Genomic DNA, 23,364 nt, shown 5'->3' with positions numbered 1-23,364 from the left:
GCCACGGTACACACCTCTACGTCATCGCACGCAAGGACTGACAGACGTAGCCCTATGGAGGCGCTTCTCGACAATGGATACCATATTTGGCAAGAACCCTACCTCATTGGGAGTGGCTGAGCCACTGGTGGCACCGGCGGACTTTGACTCTCAGACGGCATACGTGCAAAATATTTTCTGGAGGTTCTGTGGATAGCGACTTCGTCCTCGGAATATTCAAGTGTTATATTCCATCTCTTTTGAGTACGGACGTCAACTTCGCACGTTCACTGAGGTCCCGTCGCCGAATTTTGCACTGTGCGGCAAGTTCTACGGTCGATATCTCAATCATCAGTGAGAATCTATGGAAAAAGTAGTACGAAAACCAATCGCTTAGGAGGCGCCACACCTGACGTATGGATATGGCATCGTTTATTCTTCAAAGGACAAAGCAAGGTGATTGTCTCACAATTGAGAGGCCAAAGCACCGGCAATCGATATGCCGCCACTGCGGCTCCCCGGCCAACACTTGGTGCTTTGACCGTATAGCCCACCAGGGCCTTGCATGGCAAATATTTGCAAACATCACCCAGAGAGTATATTTACACCCCTTACCCAGCCTGTCTCGCTTCGCACAGCACTTCGGTCGATGCAGCTGGCTCCTCATACTAATCTATACTAATCTCGCCCCCGAAGGGGAGACGAGCAATCATTGACGGTGCGCATTTGCCTGCACTCGATTATCATTAAGGTGTCTGGACATTGTCCGCTTTGACGATTGAACCAGGAAGAGACTTCCTGGTTTCATCGTGAAAGTGAACAGTGTCTGGACACCTTCAAATCCACCATCCTCACGTTTACTTGTGGCCTGCTATGCTATACAAGTACCGTTCCATGATTCTTCCCGTACACGCCCTGCTTGAGCCGTCTAGACATCGCTCCCCGTGACGATTGAATCAGGAAGTTGGGACTCCCTGATTCTATCGTGAGGGGGAGCCATGCCTGGATGCTCACAGTTAGTGCATGTAATGTTGTAGTGCGCTTCCCCACCCCCTTCCGCGGCGGACTCATGAATTCATGTTGATTGTTTCCCATGGTTTAGTTTTGTGCTGGTCAAAATCTTACACTTTCACGAGCTTGCGTCCCAAATGCCAATATGACACTACCCCTGATAGCTGAATTACCATTCTGATAACGCTACGCTCGATGACCAAGTCAGGCTCTCGGTTCCATCACGAGTAGCTATCTGGAAGATTGTCCACTCCGAAGTTGATTGAGTAAAGATGCCTCGCATGGACTAACGTGAGATGGTTTCTACTGCTCGAGGGCAGGACTCATTCATCACCGCACGCAAATGGAGGATAAAAAGCTTTGATATTCCGTTGACAATATTGATATAATTATATGGCATGTCAATCGTTTTGACCCGTTCGTGCCTATTCAACGTCTAGTTAATATCTTGTGTTAAGACATACCGGTAGCGCACACGATTCGCATTCAAGTTTTCCAGCGCATGCTTCGCCTGCTTCATGGGGAGCGTCTCGATCCACGGGCGCACATTCTTTGATCGCGCAAGCTCCAACATCTCCAGACATTCCTTCTTGCTTCCAACGTGGCTACCACCAACAAGGCATCCATTTCCGGCGAAGGCGAAGGGATGTAACTGAGGTAGAGGGTTGTTGACGTTGGGAATGCCAACCGTGATAAACTTTCCATGTACCCAGAGCATGGACAGGTAATCACTGAGCGGTGTGTCAGGCTCATAGCTGTCTCTTGTCGCGAGGATGATATCAAGTGTATGAGAAAACGGCTTAGCGAAATCCTAAACGTACGATGTCAGCAGACTCGCTCCATAACAGACTTGGTACACTGACTTTGATATTAACGTCGATAACATGATGAGCACCCATTTCCCTGATATCCTCGATCTTGCTAGTGTCATGAGTGAACGCGTAAACTTCAGCGCCCATGGCCTTCGCGAAAAGCACGGCATAGTGGCCAAGTCCGCCGACGCCGACGATGCCAACTTTCTTTCCAGGGCCGGCGCCGTACGTCTTGAGAGGCGAGAAAACTGTCAGACCAGCGCAAAGCATGGACGCCGCGTGGGCCGACTCAATCTCGTCAGGAATGGGGAAGACGAAACGTTCGTGGGCACGAATGGCAGTGGAGTAGCCGCCTTGGGTGATGATACCATCGGGATATTCACCATTCTAGAATTCGTTTTGATCATAGCTTAGTAGTTTCGAGATGCGAAAGAACATATATGCATACATATGTTTCTATTTCGCTAGGGCAGTAATTTTCGTAGTCCGATTTGCAGGCCCTGCATTTCATACAGCTGCCGATTTGGGCACCGACGCCGGCTCTGTCGCCAGGTTTGAAACCAGAGACTTTATCGCCAACGCGGGTGACTTTGCCAATGATCTCATGGCCTACAACGATCGGAAGCTTTGGTTCACCCCAACCCTGGGAGAGGGTGTGGAGATCAGAGCCGCAAACCCCACAGTGGGTGATGGCAATCTCGACGTCTTCGGGCTGGAAGTTCTTCGGTTGAAAGGTAACGAGCTTCAGGTCAGACCACTTGGATGGGTCTGGAGACATTGTCAGCAGAAGAACGGCAGATCCAGGATTACAGACCAATCAGTGCGTAGCCCTTGAATTCGACTTGAGGCGACATCGCGTGTGATCGTTGAATGATAAACAGACCTGTGTGGACTATGGGCCATCGACAGGGGGTTGTTTATATACACTTTGGAAGGTGCCGGTGATCATTCAGGTGACGTCAGTTGTACAGCGAATAGATGATAAACGAGAAATAAGCATCCTCGAGACGGGCAGAATGCAGGGAGGCACCACCGGGAAACGATGGCACGGTACGTCCATAGGTTTCAAGCTCCAAGGTCCAGTAAGTGAGGCTCGTTGGAGTTCCATTACGCAGCTTTGGAGAGGGAAGGGCTTCGTGAGCGCAAAGGATGATGAGCAAGACACGTCACTGGCTGGTGCTGGCAGCTGGAGACTCGGACTCCGTGCCAAAGTCATTTCGGACGAGGGAGAGTGACGACTCGCCGGCGGTTTTGCCGAGCGCCCGATGAGATCGATCGAGGCTTGAATTTAGTCCACGTGCAGCCAGCCTTGTTTGGGTCACCACTACTTTCCGAGTTCTGGGAGCTCCGAGTCGCTCGCCACTTGGCTCGTAGCACGCTCTGCCATGCCACCTCGACGCCTGGAGCCGTCTTACATGGACGGAGACTCGGACTCTGATGTCTCGATCTTCGACGACTTTGGCGAAGGCACCCGCACAAAGGGCAAGGGTAAGGGCAAGGCCATCGACAGACGGCAGAAGGATAAGGGAAAAGGGAAGGCCAGTGAGGTCGGTTCGCTCAGTATCCTGCGACGTGGAAGTACTCACTGGGCTGCGCAGCAACCCTACGCTTGGGAGGCTTCCTATACGCGGTCATGGGACACTGTCCAGGAGGACGAGGCAGGAAGTCTGCAGGGAGCGGTCGAGGATTTGATTGCACGAGGAAGACGTCGGCGGTACGTCCCTGTATTGCGTTCAAAGTTTTCTCCATTCCGATACTCGCCGTTACTGTTCAAGACTTCTGGCTCCTGCTACTGCAATTCGAAGAGCTATAATCCGACACCTTGTCCTGCTCCTCGATCTCTCCTCCGCGATGATGGATCGCGACATGCGACCGACACGGTTTGATTTGATGCTCCAGTACGCCCGGGAGTTCATCACAGAATGGTTCGACCAGAATCCTCTGGGCCAGATTGGTATTGTGGGGATGCGAGGGGGGATTGGTGAGCGAATCGGGGAGATGTCCGGTACGACGCTTGCAGCTTGCGCCACTCACTGCATCATTACATCTCGGGCATGTTACGGTAGGAAATCCGCAGGATGTGCTAAAAGCTATCTCCGAGCGCCATAAACTGGAGCCGAACGGGGAACCAAGTCTCCAAAATGCCATAGACATGGCGCGGGCGAGTATGGGGTAGGTCTGCGTTTTGTTTTCCCGAATGAACTCTCATTCTCTAAATCGGGCAGACATCTTCCAACCCATTCATCCCGCGAGATCTTGATCATTTTCGGCTCGCTCACGACCTGCGACCCAGGGAATATTCACGACTCATTAGATGACTGCGTCAAGGATCGCATCCGAATCTCCGTTGTTGCGCTTGCAGCTGAAATGAAGATCTGCCGCGAACTTTGCGATAAAACCGGTGGTAAGCGACTCTCTTTATTATGAATAATGGGCCTTCACCATGTATCTGGCATCCTACACTAGGCCAATTTGGCGTCGCGCTCAATGAGGGCCATTTCAAAGACTTGCTCTTCGAGCTCATCCCGCCGCCCGCTCAGCGCGCCGTGGCGCGGACCAAGGGCGGACCCGCTGGCAACCCTTCGGCAGACCTGATGATGATGGGCTTCCCGACTCGCCTGCCAGACACGTCCGCACCGAGCCTGTGCGCGTGCCACTCACAACTGAAGAGCGAGGGCTTCCTCTGCCCGCGCTGCTGCGCCAAGGTGTGCGACGTCCCGACAGATTGCGACATCTGTGGTCTTATGATCGTCAGCTCGCCGCACCTCGCGCGGAGCTACCACCATCTCTTCCCTGTGAAGACATACAAGGCTGTGTGCGTGCGTTCCTGTTGATATGTACTGTACTGGCCGGCTAAGGTATCGTTCTGTGTATAGGATGGCCCTTGATGGCATCCTGGAGCCCAGCTTGAACTGCTACGGGTGTGCTACTCCTTTCAAAGACGCGGTGACATCTGTGACCGGTGCTTCTGGAGAAGGCATGAGCCCTCTCGGTCGGTATCGCTGTCCAGATTGCCACAACGATTTTTGTACCGACTGTGATGTATTCATTCATGACGTCGTCCATTGCTGCCCTGGTTGTGGGAAGTGATTTATCGATGAGATCGAGGATAATGTTGTCGCCTCGTATATGTCCGCCATATCCATCGCCGTCAATGATGAGACAGTGCCGTGCCCCGAGAAACTGCGTGTGGCAAAGTCGATCTAGCCAGCTCGTGAGCTTGGGCAAGGGGTATACCCATTACTTGCATGTACAATCACGCGGTATCAGGCTCAGGGAGTCATCTACTGATATTCGCAAATGTTTATGGCGTTGTAGTGGGTATAGGGCGAAGTACTCAACACATTAAATAGATACTACATAGACAAAGCGCGGACAGGGGCTGGCAAGATTAATAACAAGCAAAGGGCTACACTGAGAGACGTCTGGCTCACAAGTACAAACTACACTGGACAGCGAAATCATAAGGGAGAAGGGATCATTCAAATGGATTCGTGCGCCCAGCCTGAAATGACGAATGTATGGTTAGCAGGAGTTGACGCCACAAGATCTTGCACAACATACCTGGTGATCACCGCCACGATCTCGGCCCTCACTACAGCCGCATAACCATTCTGTCCACCACCGTATATCTTCGGGTGGCTCGCTTGGCGAAACCGAGGCCACTACGGGAGGCGGCACGGGCTCTGGCGGTCGATTTGTGTGCGGTATTTCGGTCCACGGCGGAGGACTGCGTGGTCGGGGGAGGTCAAGAGGCTGGGGCGGCGGCGCAGGCTGTCGAGAGAGAGACGACTTGAGCTTGGGATGCTTTGCAGTGGGCGTTGTAGGCGAGAGGTCGCCATCATTGAATGGGTTAATGGACACGGACTCTTTCATGATGCTGGATTGTCCGGCGTCGTTAAGGGAGAGGGTGGAGCCGCCCGGAGTAATGAAGGGATTTTCCCCTGCTCCAGGAGATGGTGGAGGGGACGGGGATACTGCGGGACTGGCCTCGATGTCGTCTAGGGGGACGGTGTCGTCAGCATTGCGCAGGGCTCGATGCGTTCCAACCCCGCCAAGAGATGCTTGTTTTGCTCGGCTCCCTGGCCATAGCCAGCTAGCCCTGCGAGAGAGGTCTGCAACCAACGACGGTCCAGTTGTCGCCGGCGTTGCGGACACCGTCGACGCGCGCACAGCCTTCCGCCGCTCTCGTTCTGCAGTCTCCCAATTTCGTAAATTCTATTGGGATAGGTGTGTATGCGCGCAAGGAGCATTGATCAACACTTGAAACAAAGAACTGATTGATCCAGACGCACCTCTTCTATCCTCCGTGATTCTGCTTCTTCTTCCTTGGTAGGAGGATATTCGTCTGCTCCTGAATACGTTTCTCCAAATGCCTCGGCATCTGCGGTTTCATCTTCATGTAATGTCTCCTGGTCGCTCTCCTTCTCCTTGCGTCTTCTCGCACCGGAGGAACTGCTCTCGGCAGACGAGCGCTCTCCCGTCCATGCGCTCGCTCGGCTAATGTCTTCTTCGTCCGGCGAAGGGACTGACGGCGAGTGCGCCGTCGAGGTCATGAATCTGGTCGTTGTCTTGTGCTGGAGTTAGTGGGAGTACTCGGATAAGCCTGTTGTTGTGGAGCGGCTCGCGCGAGCGTGTACATCACGCACAACCGCGTTCTGAACCTTCTTGGCAGCCATATATGGAAGCTGCCAATTCGCCTATGAATCAAGCGGTTGTTTGCTCAAAAACGCTATTAACCGGGTGTCTGATATTGTTTAAATCTGCTCCTTGTCCCTTACAATAACCACTAGCCATGGAAAAATCCGAAGAAAATTTACAAATCCAGTAGTTGTCATATGCACCTACAGCAAGTACTCATACTGGCAGTCGATCGCCTGAAGTCTTCATTCCCTATGTTAGGGCGCCCCGCTGGACTGCATATTCCCATAGTGAGGATGGGTCTGATCTGCATCGAACATCACGGAATCGTTGACCAAGGGCGATCCTCGTAACGTACTCCTACTACCGGGGACAGAAGGATAGTAGTCGTGGGCGGTCTTCTTCATCTGCATGAGGTTCTGACGCAACGCATTCTGATCGGCATGGTAAGCAAAGTTTAAGTGGCGTTATCTCATCGCCCACCTGTTCTTGCCAGTATTGTATGCGCTTCTCCCTCTCTGCATCGCGCTCTTTCTTATGGAAAAAGAACAAGCTCGCAAGTATCGTTATAATGGCTGTGAGATCGTATCAGCCATGAGACTCGACCATAGGTGCACTGGCACTCACCTCCACAGCCACCAGCTCCGACCACTGCATATACCCATGTCGATACATGAACCGGGGCATCGGTCCTGGGCCCACAAATACCAGCTGCCAGACAATTGTATGTCGAACATCTAGCGTGAAATATGAGCCGCATCTCATACTGCGAACGGATAGCTTACTCCTTGTCCGCACTACATGTAACACCAATATTCTTTGTCCGAATGCAGGCGAGTTTCTGACTATCACAATACGCACCAACTCTGCAGTTGTCTCTGGAAATGGGAGTCTGTTTTGTTTTCAACGGGAGCTGATACTGTAGAAATACCTAGAGACAACGTCCGGATAATTGATACCGTTGCGACCAAAAGCAACAAATGCAATATTCTGAACTTGACAAGCGTCGCCAACGGATGCATTCGCCCACCTGGGTGAGAGCTATCAGCGACAATCAGCATATTCAAGAAATCTCGAGCATACATGCACACATTGTTCAGACAAACAGATCCATTGACATTCAAACCAAACCCAGTTCCGTCGGTAAGTTCTCTGTGATTGGGTGGTCCTATGCACTGATCTGAATTTAATCATTGAGCAGTCGTCTTGCGGAGTAGCGGTATGACATACCATCTCGGTTAAACTGGCAAGGGCTACCAACTGTCAAGAGGGAGATGCATCGGTCCTCCTCATCCGGACAAAAACGACCAGTACCGCATAATGGAGGAAGGGTGACATCACTTGGATATCCAAAGGGGAATTGGTCCCTCCTACAACCTCTGAGCTCGCAGATTCCAGACGACGTGCAGTAATTCATCGAATCGCAATCTGTGTAAAAATGGTATGTGCCGTGCTCGAGTCGCTGGTTGCTCACGGAGCAATTACCTCCGCGTTGGACACTGCCAGCCCACACAGCGGCGACAACCCAAACTGATAGAAATATCAGATATGAAAACGCCATGTCTCTACTGAACAGAGGTGAAGCAGCAAGAAAATGAGATCAACTCTGGCCAGCAAAGCCAAGCTTGGTTGAGAATATCTGAAAGAGCCGGGCCGTGCCACAGCGAGGGTTCCCGCGAACGCGTCAAGGACGCGGTCACGTGTTTGGACGTCCACTGGAACTTGGAAGAACTGAACTGGAACTTGAAATTTAATCAGCTGCTACTTCAGTCCACAGCTCAGAGTCAGTTGTTCGGAGCGAGGTCTCATAAACTGACGTGCTAAAGGATGGCAGTGTCAGTGTACGAGGCCACATAGTGCAACATGATCAAGCACAGTTAATGAGTCAATGAATTTTGATTTAAATCGCGAAAAGTGACCAACCTTTCCCAAGTTTGCGGACGGCTATGACTCACCATTCGATATATTTTGCGTCTCAAATGGCAGTTTGATCCTCGCGATGATACGAAACGTATGTCAGAAGAATCCCGTAACAATTGTTGTTCCCTCTACTCCAACCGTGACGATAGAGGTAACAATACATTTCAATGGAGAGATTAGGACAGCCAATTATAGGTGCCAGGAGTACGTCTGCTAACTGCGTAGTAGGATCACTTGATGAATGTTACCACTCTTGGGAAACAATCGTGATATATGAGACTCCAGTAGCAACAGTGCACCTTGTGTCTTGAGTTCCGGATGGATAGGTGTCGAAGTAACCCGATGCGGCGATACAGCGGGCTCCACGATGTGCTCATCGAGTGTGAGGAGCTTTGCAGCCGTCATATCCTTGTCCGACGGTGGGGCGAGCAGGCAAGGCAGAATTGCCGTCCAAGCTGCCAGTACAACAGGCATACAGACCGGCAGTTTGTGTTAGACAGTCGAATGGCGACACCCAGAATCAGATCTTCTTCGCGATACCTCGCATAGTACCACTACCACTAGCCGACCGAGTGGAAGCAGAAGATGCAGGTCGCTTTATTGCTGCCGAAGCGACACCGCGCATCCCCCTGGTGCTAGCCGCTGCTGCTGCTTTCAGAGAACGACCGATCGATCGATCAGCTATCCCTGCATGAATGTAGGAACTTACCTGCACGCGGGACCACCCCTCTCAGCGACGCTCTAGTACCTCTCACACCTCGAACTCCACTCCCTCTCCCAGTAGATTTCGTGGCTTCAGCCCGTTCTCTCTGAAGCTTTTCCGTCTCCTCACGTTCCTTGCGCTCCTTCTCCTCCCTTTCTAATCGCTCCCTTTCACGCTGCTCTGCAAGTACCCGCTCTTCCTCTTCACGGCGTGCGCGAGCAATTGCTTCCAACTGCTCACGCTCGAGTATCTCTTCATCCTGATTGGTAAGAACAGAGGTGAGGGTGCAAGCCAAAATCCAATTTTCGGATGCATCTGCGTACCACTTCGGCACCTTGCCATCGCTTGTCCATAATCAATCGAGCGACGTTCTCCGATTTTGTCAGAAGGTTCACATACTTATCCAATAACGTGTTTGTATTTTCCAGTTGGATTGCCACTCGCTTTCAAGTTATCAGTCATATGTTAGTTCAGACTGAAATGGAACTAACCTCCGTACTCGATTTCGTTTCTCGAAGAGCATCTTTATAGGTCTCAAAAGCCGAGTTCAGTTTTTTTAGAATGAACAAATCATGCTGGAGCCTCTCTTCGCGAGACTTGGCAGCTGTTCTTTGCGTTTTCTCTATATCTTCCTGCCTCATCGTCTGATCAAAGACTCCTTCCTGGCCAACATCAACATCAACATCAACATCATCGCTCACTCCGCTCTCGTCTGCAATGTCAAGCTCCTGCTGAGAAGGTCGCGCAAGAAGGCTGAATTTTGGTCTGCGCGGTGGACCAGGTGGTGGACGATCGGACAGCGATAGTTCCGAAAGAGAAAGATCATCTCCACCGGGCCCGGTACGCAAGGAGTCAGAACTTGAGTTATGGAGGATCGACGATTCTGAGAGCAATCGAGAACCATTGTGTAAGTCGTTCAACTCCGAGATATTCGGAGAGTCCATAACGACCGTTCTTGGCCGTATATTTGGTCTTCAGAGCGAAAGATATCTGAGACTGTGCCGCGTCAAATGGGTCACTGAGGACTAGAGACCAAGAACCGTACTAGTCAAGCTGTGGCCACTCGCCCAGTCACATACTATGATACGAGTCGATAGTGTCACGCCGCCGTGAGTGCGTGGGGGCGCGTGAGCCGTAACGCATTTCATCCCGCTTCGCGGGGATTCAATTGTTCGTCTAGCGGAGCTCAAAGAGTTCAAGTTCCTCTCGTCCCCGACGACTTGCTCTGTGTTGCTCAACCTTCATGACTACGTCTCCGGTTTGACCTTGCCGTTCTTCTTGAGTCATGTCCGATACGAAGAAGAGACCGCACCCAGAGGATGCGGAGCAGTCTATATCCAAGAAACGGGCTGTCAGTGGCGATCGTAGTCCCAGTCAGGCCAATGGAGTTGCACCTCACCCCGACGAACCAAAAGATGGCGACAATTTGGAGGTGCATATTCATGTATAATTATCATACGTATTAATCTCATACAACGGTCGAGGATAGATTTTCCGGAAAGATGCAATATACAGGAGGATGAAGCACTATGCTCGTGAACACGAGAGGAGTGAGGCAAGAATCGTCGAATTGGAGCGACGTCGAAATACCTGCGAGGCAGGTTTGGCAGCATTGGAAGCGTGCTGGGCTCAGGTTCGTATCGAAGAATTATGACTTTGGGCTAACGTCTAAGCTCTGCGACAGATTGTCGATACGATTCGCCTCTTATTGAAACCTGATGACATACCGCCCTCAGCAGTCAAGGCAGAAGGTAATTTGTGCATGCGGATCTCGTAAATGTCAGTAGCTCTCATACGAAGTTTTGTAGAGCTATTCGACCTAAGTTATCACATTTCTGACGATTCCGATCCCGAGTACGCAGATGCATTGCGTAACAAGATGCATGCGACCAAAGACCTTGTCAATACGTTTATACGTTTGGGTGGGCAAGCCCTAGAAACCAAGGAAGATGTATATCGCAAATGCTGTATGGCCCAGAGTGAAGTAAGCAATCTGGCTCAACTGTTTGTTATCGAAATCAAATCTTTTCTATTGATAGTGTATATCTTTACGCTCTGAACTGTCTCTCACGCGAGTCAAGCTGAGAGATATCGAAGTTGAGCGAGACAGATATCGAGAAGACTTAGCTACAACCGAGAGACGCTGGGATCGTCTTCAGAGCAACACCGTGGCGGCCATCCAGGGTCGTCCAGTTAAGAATGAGACGAAAACTGAATCCCCAGAGCCCATTCCAGAGCCTCCAGCAGTGAGTGGTTTGGTCAACTGGTGGGAGTTTCGAGCGTTTCTGATTTGGGTGGCCGTCCTGACTTCACCACAGCATACGCCTTCTGTTCCCAGCGAGTCGGGTTATATGGAGATTGATAGTTTACAGCAAATCGCGGATATACGTGCACAACGAATCAGCAAGTTGGAACAAGAGAACAACGTTCTTCTCAACGAGATTGAAAAGTTCAAACTCGATGTACGTGAATTGTTATGCTGCTCTTCTTATAACTGACTCACTATGACAGCTACGTAACATTCCAGAGTCTGTTATAACGGGGTCCGCGTACTGGAAGGTTGTTATGGATCAGGCCTCGAAAGACAGGGAGATTATCACTGTGCTGCAGGACGAGAGGAACAAGCTTAACCAGGAGCTTGACCATATGCGGGCTAGTCGAGAAGACTTTGAGAAATCTATGACTGTTCGTATACTCTTGGTTTACAATGTTGTGCACTCACTTTTATTTAGGCTGCGTTGGAAAAAGTCACTCAGGAGTACAAGGCGATGTTTGCGAAGAAAAATGATGAGAATTTGCGTCTTCGTGAGCTGCGAGATCAGCAAGCTGCTGAACTAGCTGAGCGCAAGCACAAGGAACATGTCAAGCTCGGCTCCATCAATGAGTACAAGAACCTGGTGGATTCGTGTTCCGTAAGACATGCGAGTCTGCTCATAAGACTTCTTAATCAGATTTGTACAGGAACGTGTCAAAGTTCTCCAGTCGGAGACCATTAGATTGAGGACTAGACTTGCGGCGAACATTGGCGATGAAGACCTGATGGCATTTCTCTTCAAGGACAAATCTGAGACGCTTCAAGATTATGTCAATGATTTGAAAGCTAAGCTTGAGTGTGTATTCACGTGTTCATTACGATGTGTCCTTGAAATGAATTCTTCGCATGTAGCTCCGCCAACACTCGTTTAGAGGGCTTAGAAGCTTCTCTCTCTCCGCTGCAGAAAGAGCATCCCAACATCGCACAACATATCCAGTCTGAGGCGGACGTTAGAGAACGTCTGATCCATGTTCAGCGAGAATTGGATAAGTATCGGGCTACATATGGCGAGTCTTCGACTGTTCTTCCTCCGGATGTTGGCGAACTATCCCAACGTTTACAACGAAAGGACGGCGAGATCCGGGAATTGCGTCTCCAATTGAGACAACGTGATGAGGTATGTTTCATGGGTTTCCCTGCATTTGGAAGAACTGACGGCTGGTCATAGAGCGAGAAATCACTGTATGCAGAAATGGATAAATTGTCTGCCGCTTGGGAACAGCTTGATCGCCAGGTCAAAAGCAAGGTCTATGACTTGAGCGCGATGGAGGAGCGTCTTACCAAAGTCATTCAAGATGTATACATTTTCCGCTCTCTTTTGATGACTTGAGACTTACTGCAAGCGTATCAGAGGGCAAAGGTCGAAAGCAAATATTTTGCTGCGATGCGCGATAGAGATGCGGCCGAAAATGAAAGGAAAAACCTTGTTCGCAATATCGAGAAGCAAGCAAAAGTCATCGAGAAGCTCGTTGAAAGTGAAAAGAGCCTGAGTGAACGAGTCGTGAGTTTTATGTCTGTTTCAGTAATAGAGACGGTTCTCATCTTACCTCTAGAGCGTCATGGACATAGAATCGATTGTGCGTAGGAAAAAGATCGAGAAACAGCAGGATGTCATCAACACGCTGGAGCAAGAGGTGCATACCGCTCAGAATCGTGCTACCGGCGATCGAAAACGCGCTGATATTGTGAGCTCGCTGTATTGCTCTCGCGTACTCAACTGATGTCTCATGCGTCTAGTCATATGCTCAAGTCAAGGAGATCGTAGATGCTCGAACGAAAGCGGAAGCTGAACTGAGAAGTCGCGAAGAGCAGACAGCGCTGCTGCACAAAGAAGCTGAACGGCATGTTGCGAAGACGAAAGCGATGTCACAGAACCATAGCGCGAGCGCGACCACAAGAGAAGCCCAACTGCAAAGTGAAGTTGATAAATGCATGGTATGGATTCCCATGTGCATCCAGAGTCTGATAGTTACTGATTCGTGAAACTCATTCAGAGTATTCTCAAGTGTTCAACGTGCCGCCAGAATATGCGCAACACAGTGATCACCAAATGCATGCATTGTGGGATCTCATCTTAAAATGTTGCTCTTATTATGCTAACCTTTGATGACTTCTAGCGTTTTGTAAGTCGTGTGTGGACGCGCGAATAGCTACTCGGCAACGTAAGTGTCCCGCATGCAATCTAGCGTTTTCTCAGGGGGAGGTTCAGCAGCTGTATTTCCAATGAAGAGAATTGCTTTGCTTTTGCGTATATTATTACCTTCGATGTGTTTGCTTTGACACTTGGCTATGTTTTGCCCCGTCTTGTATGTTCTCTGCATAATGTGTTATGCCAATACATGCGCTTCCAACGCCTCATGAGGATGCCAAAGAAATGCGCAGCTGTGTAACGCTTGTCCTTGTTTCACGCGAGGGGCGTGGTATCGTGTGAACTTGGACTAGGCGCTCTGATATCTATTGAAATTTTGGATTTGTGGCGGACATCTACTTCTTTCTCCTCTACCAAGTACTTGAAGTTTGGCCGTTTGGCGGGGCAGGGCGACCACTCACCGTGCATTCTAGTCTGTATCATGTGAGTACCCATCCCTGTCTTGCAGGTGGTGGGAGGAATCTGTATCAAAGGACAGAACGATGAACACAATCACATTTTCAAGCTCAACAGTCCAATGGTTATGACCTATAGCCAGTTGACGATTTTTACTTCTGCAATACTGACAGCTGCCCTTATTTCTTTCGCCTCCCTGTTGATTATCTTTCAGATGTGATGACTAACTTTTTCATGAATAGGTGGTTGTTATGAATTTGGAACATTTGCACAGCTAGTGCTGATTACAGCCACCATGAATGATTTTGCCTGAGATGTGGTGTTGGTTCTTCAATTGATGTAACATTATATACTTGTCCCCAATATATTATGAGTGCATGTATGTGACCTGGATGTGTCTGTAATTGACATGTGTCATTCAACTGTAACCTACATCCGCTAGGTGATACTCTAATGAGCGAGCGCGCAACCATTATCCATTCGTTTCCGTAGGGTCTCGAGTTGGAAGTATAAGCGCAAGGTGGAAGATGAGATACCATGGGGTTGAGGCAATATAGGAAAGTAATAATATTTGATTGTACGGAGGGTAAAAAGGTAAAACTCATCCCCAGATTTACCAAGACTAGAGGCCACTTCAGGCCATCAACGTTTGACCCAGGTGTACTGCCAATGATTTTTAACTGGAGCCCCCACATCGCACTTTGGTTATGAATACTCACTGCTTTCCGCGCCTTGGCACGTCCCGTTTTCTTTCTCTCTGCCATACGGGGATCACGCCTGAGGAGTTTTGCTGCATTTCATCTGTCAGTATCTGAGGACTCAGCGGTTACATGAAATTACCTCTGCGCAAAAGCGGTTCGACGTCTGGGACATGAGCAGCTAACGCCTTTGCGATACCCAAACTGATAGCGCCGCTCTGACCAGTAGTACCACCGCCCCGTACCAATGCAAATATGTTGTAGGCACCAACCAGGCCAGCGATCTTGAGCGGGCGGACAACACGTTCACGATCGGCGGGAAGAGGACTGGAGGACCAATGAATTCTTTAGAGCTAATCGGACATACAGGCACTTACAAGAATTGCGAGAGTGGGATGTTGTTGATGAGAACATTGGTAGACGTTATTTCTGTGGGAGGTAGGGGAGAATCCCCCATGGCGGACGTGATGGTCGGCGTTAGCTGCGGTAATGGGTCGAGTGGTTGGTCCTCAGTACTGGCTGACGGTGCATCTGGAGTTTGTTTCTGCACGGCGATGGCCCAAACACGCGCCGCGCTTTCTTTTCTTCTTCCGACAGTATAACTGCGTCCATACTCATCAAACTCGACGGGCTTTCTCTTCCCTCGTGCAAGGAAAGCCTCTTTGTTTTCGCGTTCAAAAATCTCCAGGACGTCAGCGACACGAGATGCTAGACCTTCAACGCCTGCAACCTCAGCTATGCGGCGGTAGTTGTCAAGCTGGTTGAGGAGTCCAAGCAAGCGGCGATATCTAGAGGTTGTTAGAGGCGCATTGAGCATTTCGGTGAGGCCGAGCTTGGTCAACCACACGTGGTGTCCTGGTGGGATGGACTCGCGCACAAAACTTGGCAAAGGAAGAAGCTGAAGAGTCTGTAAAGCGGAGCGTGTATGCTGAAGAGCAAGTTCTAGAGCATTGACCTGGTCGAAGTATGCGGCACGGCCTGTGTAGAAATTGGGCGATTCCGGCGTACGTTTTGGTGTCTGTCTTCGAACAACTACGTTCTCGAGGGAAGCTGGGGGAACGTACATGGTGGCATACGAGCGGCTGCGCACGGCAGCGTTCACCATGCGTTTGGCTACGTTCATCGCGTCGGAAGGCAGACGGCCAGCACTGCGACACCGCGAGCAACTGAGCGATGACCTAGAATGGGTCCGTGAGAAACACTTTCTATCTGTGGGCACGCGTGCAAACCGTTCATACCAGCGACACGCTCCGTCTCCGCCACCGCTACGCTGGACGAAGCCGTATAGGACGCTATCACACCCACTGTCCCGTTATTATCCCTCTTTCCGGGAACACTACGCATTATATGTGTTCGCGGCAGTATGGCTTCCTCTGAACAGAACTTTTCGGGTGCGCTGTCGACTTGGAAAGGTACGCAGCCACTCGCGCATGTCAGTCCTAAGAGGTTTGAGTGAGCAATGTATACCCAGGCATCAACTTGTCTGAACTTCAGACAACACTGGATGTTCAGGGCATTGAGCTTGTTGAGAATCAGAAAGAAAGCGTAGTTGGTCGTAAGGCTCTTGCAGATCGCACTAAAGGTCGGTGTTTGTTCATCTTCATGGATGTGCTCAAACCAATGCATTCTTCCTGGAAGAGTTCAAAAAGATACCGGATGAAGACAAGCTAGCTGCTTTCAAAGGCTTGCTAAAAGGTATGATTAATTCACGCATAGCTAAATGATGTCGATCATATCCACTCAACTGTAATATATGCAGCATATCAAACAGAGATAGATAATCTCACTAAACGATCCAAGTCTGCGGAAAATGCGTTCCTCAACGTATATAAAGTCCTCGCCGAAGCACCTGACCCTTACCCTCTCCTTGAAGCTGCTATTGTGCGTATCCCTCGTTGCTGATTTTCTTCTTTGTCAATTTGTTCTTCAGGACCAGACAGTCAAGGCTGCTGAGGCGCGCGAACTTGAAGTAGAACTGCAACGGATACGCGATGAGAACGCTGAATTGCGAAAGCGCCTGAATGAAGCTAGTGCCTTGGAAGCTGCCAAGAAGAAGACAGATACGCGCATAGAGCAACTTGAGCAGAAGGTACATTGACAGGCCTCAGTCGCGCCCCTGCTCTTACCAATGCGAGGCAGATGGAAGAGATGATCCAGGAGAGGGTCATACAGAAAGAGAACGAGCTCAATGCCACATATGATGAGAAAATACGCAATTATGAGGAACGGTATGAGATTCATTGTTTGACGTACTATACATTTTTATCATCTTTTCATACCAGTGAGCAGGATCTTCAGCGCCAAATTGCCCTCACAAGAAGTCAGCTTAGGGACTTGCGTATGTCGAATGAAACTAATCAAGCAAAATTGTTCGACCATACCCAACGTCAAGGTAGGACGCTGGTAAGGAGACCATAAAGGTGGCTGAAACACTCTGTAGACCAAGAAGTTGTAGCGAAATTAGCTGAGCTGGATATGATGGCCGCTGACCTCGAACAAGCCAACAGCCGAGTCGCAACCGTAGAGCGACGAAACGTAAGTATAATGCTTACCACTAACTCTTGGACATGAGCTCATGTACTGCAGGAGCTCCTGCGTGCAGAAATTGAAGCAATTAAAAGCGGGAAGGGGCACTCCGACCGGTCAGCACCCATTTGCGTCCACACTGCGAGACTTGCCATTAATCATGCGCTTTCACAGCGTACAAGATCTTGAGAACAAAATTACAGAACTTGAAGCCGAGATCGATCAGCTCTCTCAGGCACTCGAAGCTCAGAAGTCGATGTATATCGATTCACAAGCTATGGCTGTCAAGAACATTGAGGAAATTGCGAAGGAGTCACAGACCAAGGTTCGTCCATTGAGTGGTTTACTATTATAGCTTCTACTTGAGCTTGCCCAGTCGGGCGAGATCGAGCAGTTGAAGCAGAAGCTGAAAAACTACAGTGATTACGACGAGATTAAGCGAGAGCTTGAAATTATGAAGGTCTGCATCAACTACGCATGTCAACAAATGAGATCTCATGTTGTGTTTTAGTATGTAGAGTTTGCTGGGCTAGAGGATGAGGATCAGGACGATGCATATGTCAATGGCAAAAGTGACGCACTCGGCTTGCAACTTCCAGACCCAAATGCGGAGAAAGCAAATGCTCAGCAAGGACGATCTCTTGAGGTTCTGTTGGCTACAAAGAACAAGCGAATTCTAGAGGAGTTGACCAAATTTAGGGTAAGAACTACGGTTACCGCATAACTGAACTGTGTATACTGACGTCGATGCTTTTAGATTTTACATGGAGAGCTGGAAGTATCCCTACAAGCAGCCCGAGTGGAGCTTGCAGTCACCGAGTCTGAGTTGGACAAACAACGCGCGCTCAATGAGAAGCTCGAGAATGACCTCCTGCAACTTGATCAACGCAAAACCAACGGAGACTTCAGTCATACTTCTGATTCTCTCGACCTGTTGGCCTCAGGTTCTGCGGATGCGCTGGCAGGTCTTGAGCTTGGGAAGAGAACCAACGTAAGTTCTTGAGCCTGAGAAAGTTCATATCACAAGCCTAATTATGCCGGCTCATAGGACTCTTCGGCGAGAACTACGCCAATACCCTTTGTCCCTTCGGCAGACACGTCCATTTTGCCAATTGTAACAAGTCAAAGAGACAGATTCCGACAACGGAACGCTGAATTGGAGGATGTAAGTATATTGCACCTGCTTACGGTCGTGATGTGTTCACGCATTTTGTAGGAGTTACGCAAGCAATTCAATATCATCTCTGAGCTCAGGGGAGAGGTGAAGTCAGCCGTTGATTAGAAAATGCAGTTACCAATACGAGTTGAACTTAGGTTAAGAGTCTTCAAGCAGATAATCTCAAACTCTACGAGAAGGTCCGCTATATGCAAAGCTACCGGGAAGACGCGGCCGTGCGGCCCTCCACTCTCGACCCGATGCCGTCTAGTAGTCCTCGTCCAGATGACATGAGCAAGTATCGCACGCGCTAGTAGGTTTTCGTCTCCTTCAGGCACTAGTGAAGTGATCACCTTTAATCTATTCAGTGAGGAAGCTATGAATCCGTTTCAAGCATTCCGGGGAAGGGTGCGTTGGCGTTGCGAGGAAGAGTATCTACTGACGTCTATTCCGCCGTACAGGAGGCGACACGAGCTTACGAATCTCTTAATCCACTGGAAAGGGGAGTCCTCACGTTAACCAGAGCTATTTTGGGTAATCGTCGAACGCGGACCGCTTTCATTTGTTATGCGATCGCGTTACATCTTCTTGTCATGTTCACCACTTATGAGTGCACTACGTCATCTGGATCACAGCTACAGCGACAACCTAGCCCATTTAGTTCATAATCACTTTTTATTGGATATGGAACACATTTATTATGGGCAGCCTTACAAGTACCAATGCAAAGAAAAACACTTCGCAATATATGACTGCCCCAGCTGTCTTTGTTTACAGCAACCTCAACAACAATAGACCGTCACATCTGGGAAAGTCTAGCGGAGTTGTTGGGGTGGGTAGGTGTCTGAGACATACGAAAAAGGCGCCGAATGTTACTCCGTCATTGTACAAAAAACATACGCTATAGTCGCTGATACGGTAGCTCCGCAACCTGCAGGACATGGTCTCATATATTAGCGAGGGTAATTAAGAGAAGATGGGACTATGGCAGCTCAGGGAAGATGATTAGGGGCCAAATTTGCATGTGCAGTGAACGTCTGGGAGAGGTAACAATTCATCATCAGAAACATCGTTGTCTCGCTTACACCGGGTATCTCTTCGCTCGTTTCTCATCTTTCGCTGACTCGAAGTCCATATCTGGACGAACACACACCAAACCGCAGAATTTTCACCATCTCGCGAATGCTGAGATTCATTTTCTCGAGGTAATTAAAGGAAGAATGAAGGGGGTGGCTGATCCCAAGCAGTAGAGGCAGCGCGATAGACGACGACATCGGTATCAACTTCGTTGACTAAGGCGGAAAGACGGCCGGAGGCCAATTAAAGAGGTCTCCGCAGTGACTGAAGATAAGCTGTGCAACACTTCCCGACGCGCTCTGACTCCTTAGTCAGCCGCTGCTGAGCCTTCGTCATGCGCTCATTTCGACCAGTTTCTGCCACACGTGGATCACTCGGGCATGGAGCGGGATCCTGGCCTTGTGACCCAGCCTGACAGTCAGTAAGTACTCTGTCAAACAGGGTCCGGGGCTGAAACAAGATGGAATGTGAATCTGTAAATTCACATTCCATCCTGTTTCAACCCCGAATCGACTTATAAAACGTGCAAGTCGTGCAGATATGTCATCCCCACTTCCCCACAAACGACACAGATATTCATCTCGACCTATCTATTCATCCTCGTGAACAATGCCTGCTCCTGGCAACTTCACTTTTATCCTGTATGCTCCGGACATGACCAATCCAGAGGCCTTCAAGAGCCGGATGGACGTACGCGCACAGCATTTGCAGGGCGCGAGGGAGCATCACCACGAGGGTATATTGAGTGAGCATTACGATTTTGCAAGTCTATAGACTTCATGATCCTTATACATGCCATAAGAAATCGGAGGCGCCATTTTGTCCCCCGACGCAGAGAAGAAGATGATTGGATCAATCATTATCTTTGAAGCAGACAGCATCGAGACTGTGAGGAAGACAGTGGAGGAAGATGTCTACTACAAGGAGGGAGTGGTCAGTATTTTTGTTGTTCTCAAATTGGCAATGCACTCACATTTCCTCGACGTTGTATGATCAGTGGGATAAGGAGAAGCTCCAGATTTACCCTTACCAGTCGCCTCACCTCTAGTGGTGGTTATTGACAGTAGTCAACAAAGGCACTCCGTTGCTCGCTGCCAATTGCCATTGCTATGAATCCATTGAATGACCAGGAGGTGTCGATGAATTCAAGGAGACGCGAATCCGTAGTGTACAGCAGGATCAAAGAATAAATGTTTCAGTAGTTGTAATGACATCATCTTTTCGGCCGAAGAATGACGCTGCCCTCACATATGAGCTTGATCGAAAGACCTAACCGCGTGGACACAAACAGCGAGCATGTGAGCGAAGGATCTACGTTAGCGATAGAAATTGGTACTCTGAGCCGCGGTGTTTAGATAGGAGATTCCACAACATGGAAAAACAACTATTTTTCTGCAATGGAAAGGGTTTGGTAAAGTGCCAATTGGATAAAGCAAGCCTTTCCCCCTCCTGAAATGGGCTAAAGATGGTCATTTCTGGTACCGTTCGCAACGCCAGCAGCTGATCATGCACGTCTTTTTGCTCAAAATCCTGCCCCTCCGCCCCTCCACCCCCATCACATCCGGACTATCCGACCTCTTGAAGAGGTCGCCATAAGAAGCTTGATCTCGTTCCCGGACGCGCTAACCACATCTGGAGATAAGATCAGAGAAGCTCAACAACTAGCTCTTACAAATCTCAACAGCTATCGAAACCGATAATTCTAGCTTATAAATTGTTATCAGAAGCTCATTATTTTGAGCGTGAATAACACCATGGCATAGTGACAGAGCGATTGGAAATAAATGAAGATTGTTGTACGAGTGCATGCGTTCAGAACCTCAACCTTCGTAAGGAATATCGTTCAGTAAAGACACCTTTGGGGCGTCACGGCCTAGACAATGACCTTACCAGATATCATGAATGTCAACCTTCACCTGACCGTAAATTACCAACAGGGATGTTGAGAACGAGAAGACTGTCCGACAGCGATTTGCGGCAGACCCCAAGGACGAAATGCAGATTCAAGCTTCAAAGACGAGGACGCTGTTCACGGGCAGATCTCCGCCAGGCGAGAACCAGAAAGTGAGCGTGATATTATGTGGCTTCGCAGAGTAGTATGTGCATGCACGAGGAAGAGTACTCAGCCAGTCACTTGTGAGCCTCTCGCATGCCAAAATGCAAGGGCTCTATCAACCGCATCCAATGCTGGTTGCATAGCCTGACATGGAATGTCGATCATTTAGATGAGCGGTAAACTTTGCAGACTCACCACCTCCACACGCGAAGGATCCACGCCCTCCCGCCGGGCAGTCTCGATTAGTGCTGTCACTTTGCTCGGTGTTTTGCTCAGATATCCAGCCATCTTGGTAGCCTTTGCTGTTCTTTGTGCCGGCGTTGGCATAGCTAAAGTTTGCCCTTCTGTCGCTGGCGGATAGACAGATAACCAAAATTGGCGTAGAAATTCATTTGCAGCTGTCTGACACGTTGTCATCTGACGGAACAAGCCTTCAGGCATGTCATCTAGGGCAGCACGCAATCCAATTAATAAATGTGGTGCCGCAAGTAATACTGGAAATAGACGAACGCTTCTTCATCTTCACTTCCAGGCGAGCAGAGACGTTCTCAGTCATAGCAATAAGTGCCTCTTCTCCAGCTTTGCGTTCCAATTTGAGCTAAAACATGAGCTTCGTATCGGTACTGCCTGCACAGAAACCCCCAAAAGTCCACAAACCTTTTTCAGATTATCGGTCCAGCCGGATAAGCTTTGCTTAAACTCCTTCAGAGCTGTATTGATATCCAAAACCTGACACGGGGCACACTTCATTGTCAGGAACATTGCGCACAGAATAAGGAGGGACATTCACCTCATTAACGGCCAGCTGCCCCGAGGAATCTGCCACTCTACTCTCAAAATACCTTTGCCGATCTTGCATATCCAATAATATACCCACTGAGGTTTGACTGTCATGTAAATCATCCAGATCCAGCTGCGAGATATGCTAAGGCAATCATAAGTCCTGGGCGAAAGGGAGATAATACCACAACATACATCTGTTCCCTCTCCCACATCCACTCGCCTGCGTTTTGCAGTACGCTCTCCTCTATTACACGTAAGATCAGAAAATCTATCAAGTCAGTTTTCGAAGGGCCTCACAGCGCCGTATTCAAAAGCCTGCCGGAATGCTCATTGAATTTGCGAATCAAGGGGAGTACAGCCCTTTGCTTTCCCGCCTGCATGGTTATATCTTTGACATTTCCTGTCTAACAAGCCATGAGGATGTGAAGTTCATGCAGATAACAATCACGTTACCTCGTCATGATCTTCTTGAGTGGCATTCAAATCTATGAAGATGTCGACAGCTTCTTCCCGAAGCCTGCGAGGCTCCAGCTCTGCGAGTACGAATTGAGAATTTAGCATCGTTGAAGCATTAAAATATACCGTCGTCATCCTTCTCCAAGTACTTATCAAAAATAGGATCGTCTTGAACCACGTGCTGTGTTGCAGAAGAACGGATGGAAGCACGATGCGCATTGAACAGTTTGGACTGGAAGTAACGTTTCCAGAACTCGGCTTCTGAAAGCTGGCAGCCATTCTCTATCTGAGAAATCTCACTTTAGGGGTATTTCGTGCACACCTTATTTGGTACATTATCGTTGTAAGCTTTCGCAACAACAGGATATTCCTCAAATATATCATGGACAAGCTGAGGGGTTATTATAATCTTGATCTCTCCATCTACGGTCTGAGGACGAGGGTCCACCAGTTGTCCAGGTTTTCCACGCTTCTGACTTTCGGCAGCAGCTTGTGCTAGAATGAGATGCTTTCAGACCCCATCAGGACAACTATATGAAGAGCAAAAATCAAGATTCACTTCTCGGCCCTCCCAGAACTCATTTTCCGTTATCTGGCTACTCATAACGAGCTCGCGATGAAGGGCTGCAAGTTCCGGATTGCTGAGTAGCACCTTTTTGCGAAGGCGAAAGTCAATAGTAGGGTCCG

The 23,364-nt window shown here is 49.3% G+C and overlaps 9 protein-coding genes across 9 annotated transcripts; 4 read left to right on the top strand and 5 right to left on the bottom strand.

Annotated features, from left to right (window-relative positions):
- Nucleotides 1-1,426: 1,426 nt before the first annotated feature.
- On the bottom strand, nt 1,427-2,656 carry FIBRA_03201 (uncharacterized protein; the record flags this gene model as incomplete). Its single annotated transcript, XM_012325046.1, has 4 exons — nt 1,427-1,801; nt 1,854-2,189; nt 2,251-2,570; nt 2,617-2,656. 4 exons carry the CDS (start codon nt 2,654-2,656, stop codon nt 1,427-1,429), a joined length of 1,071 nt encoding a protein of 356 aa, XP_012180436.1.
- Nucleotides 2,657-3,187: 531 nt separating this feature from the next.
- Nucleotides 3,188-4,690, top strand: FIBRA_03200 (uncharacterized protein; the record flags this gene model as incomplete). The annotated part of the gene is made up of 7 exons (XM_012325045.1): nt 3,188-3,349; nt 3,401-3,516; nt 3,578-3,783; nt 3,869-3,974; nt 4,028-4,206; nt 4,269-4,621; nt 4,679-4,690. 7 exons carry the CDS (start codon nt 3,188-3,190, stop codon nt 4,688-4,690), a joined length of 1,134 nt encoding a protein of 377 aa, XP_012180435.1.
- Nucleotides 4,691-5,280: 590 nt separating this feature from the next.
- FIBRA_03199 (uncharacterized protein) lies at nt 5,281-6,358 on the bottom strand (the record flags this gene model as incomplete). The annotated part of the gene is made up of 3 exons (XM_012325044.1): nt 5,281-5,307; nt 5,367-6,020; nt 6,098-6,358. The coding sequence occupies 3 exons, from the start codon at nt 6,356-6,358 to the stop codon at nt 5,281-5,283; spliced, it is 942 nt and encodes a 313-aa protein (XP_012180434.1).
- A 342-nt stretch (nt 6,359-6,700) lies between these two features.
- FIBRA_03198 (uncharacterized protein) lies at nt 6,701-10,010 on the bottom strand (the record flags this gene model as incomplete). The annotated part of the gene is made up of 13 exons (XM_012325043.1): nt 6,701-6,877; nt 6,927-7,018; nt 7,071-7,180; nt 7,229-7,321; nt 7,375-7,484; nt 7,535-7,623; nt 7,674-7,871; nt 7,929-7,973; nt 8,663-8,818; nt 8,904-9,011; nt 9,073-9,325; nt 9,390-9,509; nt 9,558-10,010. 13 exons carry the CDS (start codon nt 10,008-10,010, stop codon nt 6,701-6,703), a joined length of 2,004 nt encoding a protein of 667 aa, XP_012180433.1.
- A 341-nt stretch (nt 10,011-10,351) lies between these two features.
- On the top strand, nt 10,352-13,458 carry FIBRA_03197 (uncharacterized protein; the record flags this gene model as incomplete). Its single annotated transcript, XM_012325042.1, has 14 exons — nt 10,352-10,498; nt 10,556-10,699; nt 10,751-10,817; nt 10,875-11,050; nt 11,106-11,528; nt 11,578-11,751; nt 11,799-11,963; nt 12,028-12,176; nt 12,233-12,497; nt 12,549-12,677; nt 12,732-12,881; nt 12,934-13,065; nt 13,118-13,315; nt 13,375-13,458. 14 exons carry the CDS (start codon nt 10,352-10,354, stop codon nt 13,456-13,458), a joined length of 2,403 nt encoding a protein of 800 aa, XP_012180432.1.
- Nucleotides 13,459-14,567: 1,109 nt separating this feature from the next.
- On the bottom strand, nt 14,568-15,746 carry FIBRA_03196 (uncharacterized protein; the record flags this gene model as incomplete). The annotated part of the gene is made up of 4 exons (XM_012325041.1): nt 14,568-14,588; nt 14,645-14,715; nt 14,766-14,950; nt 15,001-15,746. The coding sequence occupies 4 exons, from the start codon at nt 15,744-15,746 to the stop codon at nt 14,568-14,570; spliced, it is 1,023 nt and encodes a 340-aa protein (XP_012180431.1).
- A 240-nt stretch (nt 15,747-15,986) lies between these two features.
- On the top strand, nt 15,987-18,973 carry FIBRA_03195 (uncharacterized protein; the record flags this gene model as incomplete). The annotated part of the gene is made up of 18 exons (XM_012325040.1): nt 15,987-16,035; nt 16,095-16,205; nt 16,262-16,318; nt 16,383-16,504; nt 16,554-16,712; nt 16,763-16,851; nt 16,906-17,015; nt 17,064-17,158; nt 17,210-17,265; nt 17,324-17,474; nt 17,526-17,609; nt 17,661-17,849; nt 17,907-18,140; nt 18,198-18,314; nt 18,366-18,410; nt 18,464-18,618; nt 18,674-18,713; nt 18,767-18,973. The coding sequence occupies 18 exons, from the start codon at nt 15,987-15,989 to the stop codon at nt 18,971-18,973; spliced, it is 2,070 nt and encodes a 689-aa protein (XP_012180430.1).
- Nucleotides 18,974-19,991: 1,018 nt separating this feature from the next.
- On the top strand, nt 19,992-20,430 carry FIBRA_03194 (uncharacterized protein; the record flags this gene model as incomplete). The annotated part of the gene is made up of 3 exons (XM_012325039.1): nt 19,992-20,127; nt 20,185-20,315; nt 20,380-20,430. The coding sequence occupies 3 exons, from the start codon at nt 19,992-19,994 to the stop codon at nt 20,428-20,430; spliced, it is 318 nt and encodes a 105-aa protein (XP_012180429.1).
- Nucleotides 20,431-21,504: 1,074 nt separating this feature from the next.
- FIBRA_03193 (uncharacterized protein) lies at nt 21,505-23,281 on the bottom strand (the record flags this gene model as incomplete). Its single annotated transcript, XM_012325038.1, has 11 exons — nt 21,505-21,582; nt 21,634-21,884; nt 21,949-22,036; nt 22,096-22,167; nt 22,229-22,363; nt 22,414-22,465; nt 22,519-22,625; nt 22,675-22,754; nt 22,804-22,945; nt 23,000-23,185; nt 23,237-23,281. The coding sequence occupies 11 exons, from the start codon at nt 23,279-23,281 to the stop codon at nt 21,505-21,507; spliced, it is 1,236 nt and encodes a 411-aa protein (XP_012180428.1).
- Nucleotides 23,282-23,364: the final 83 nt, after the last annotated feature.

The sequence above is a fragment of the Fibroporia radiculosa genome (genome assembly GCF_000313525.1).
Source record: "Fibroporia radiculosa TFFH 294 genomic supercontigs, scaffold1727, whole genome shotgun sequence".
Lineage (NCBI taxonomy): Eukaryota > Fungi > Basidiomycota > Agaricomycetes > Polyporales > Fibroporiaceae > Fibroporia > Fibroporia radiculosa.
Note: the sequence above shows the minus strand (reverse complement) of the source record. Positions and strands in the feature narration are given on the sequence as shown.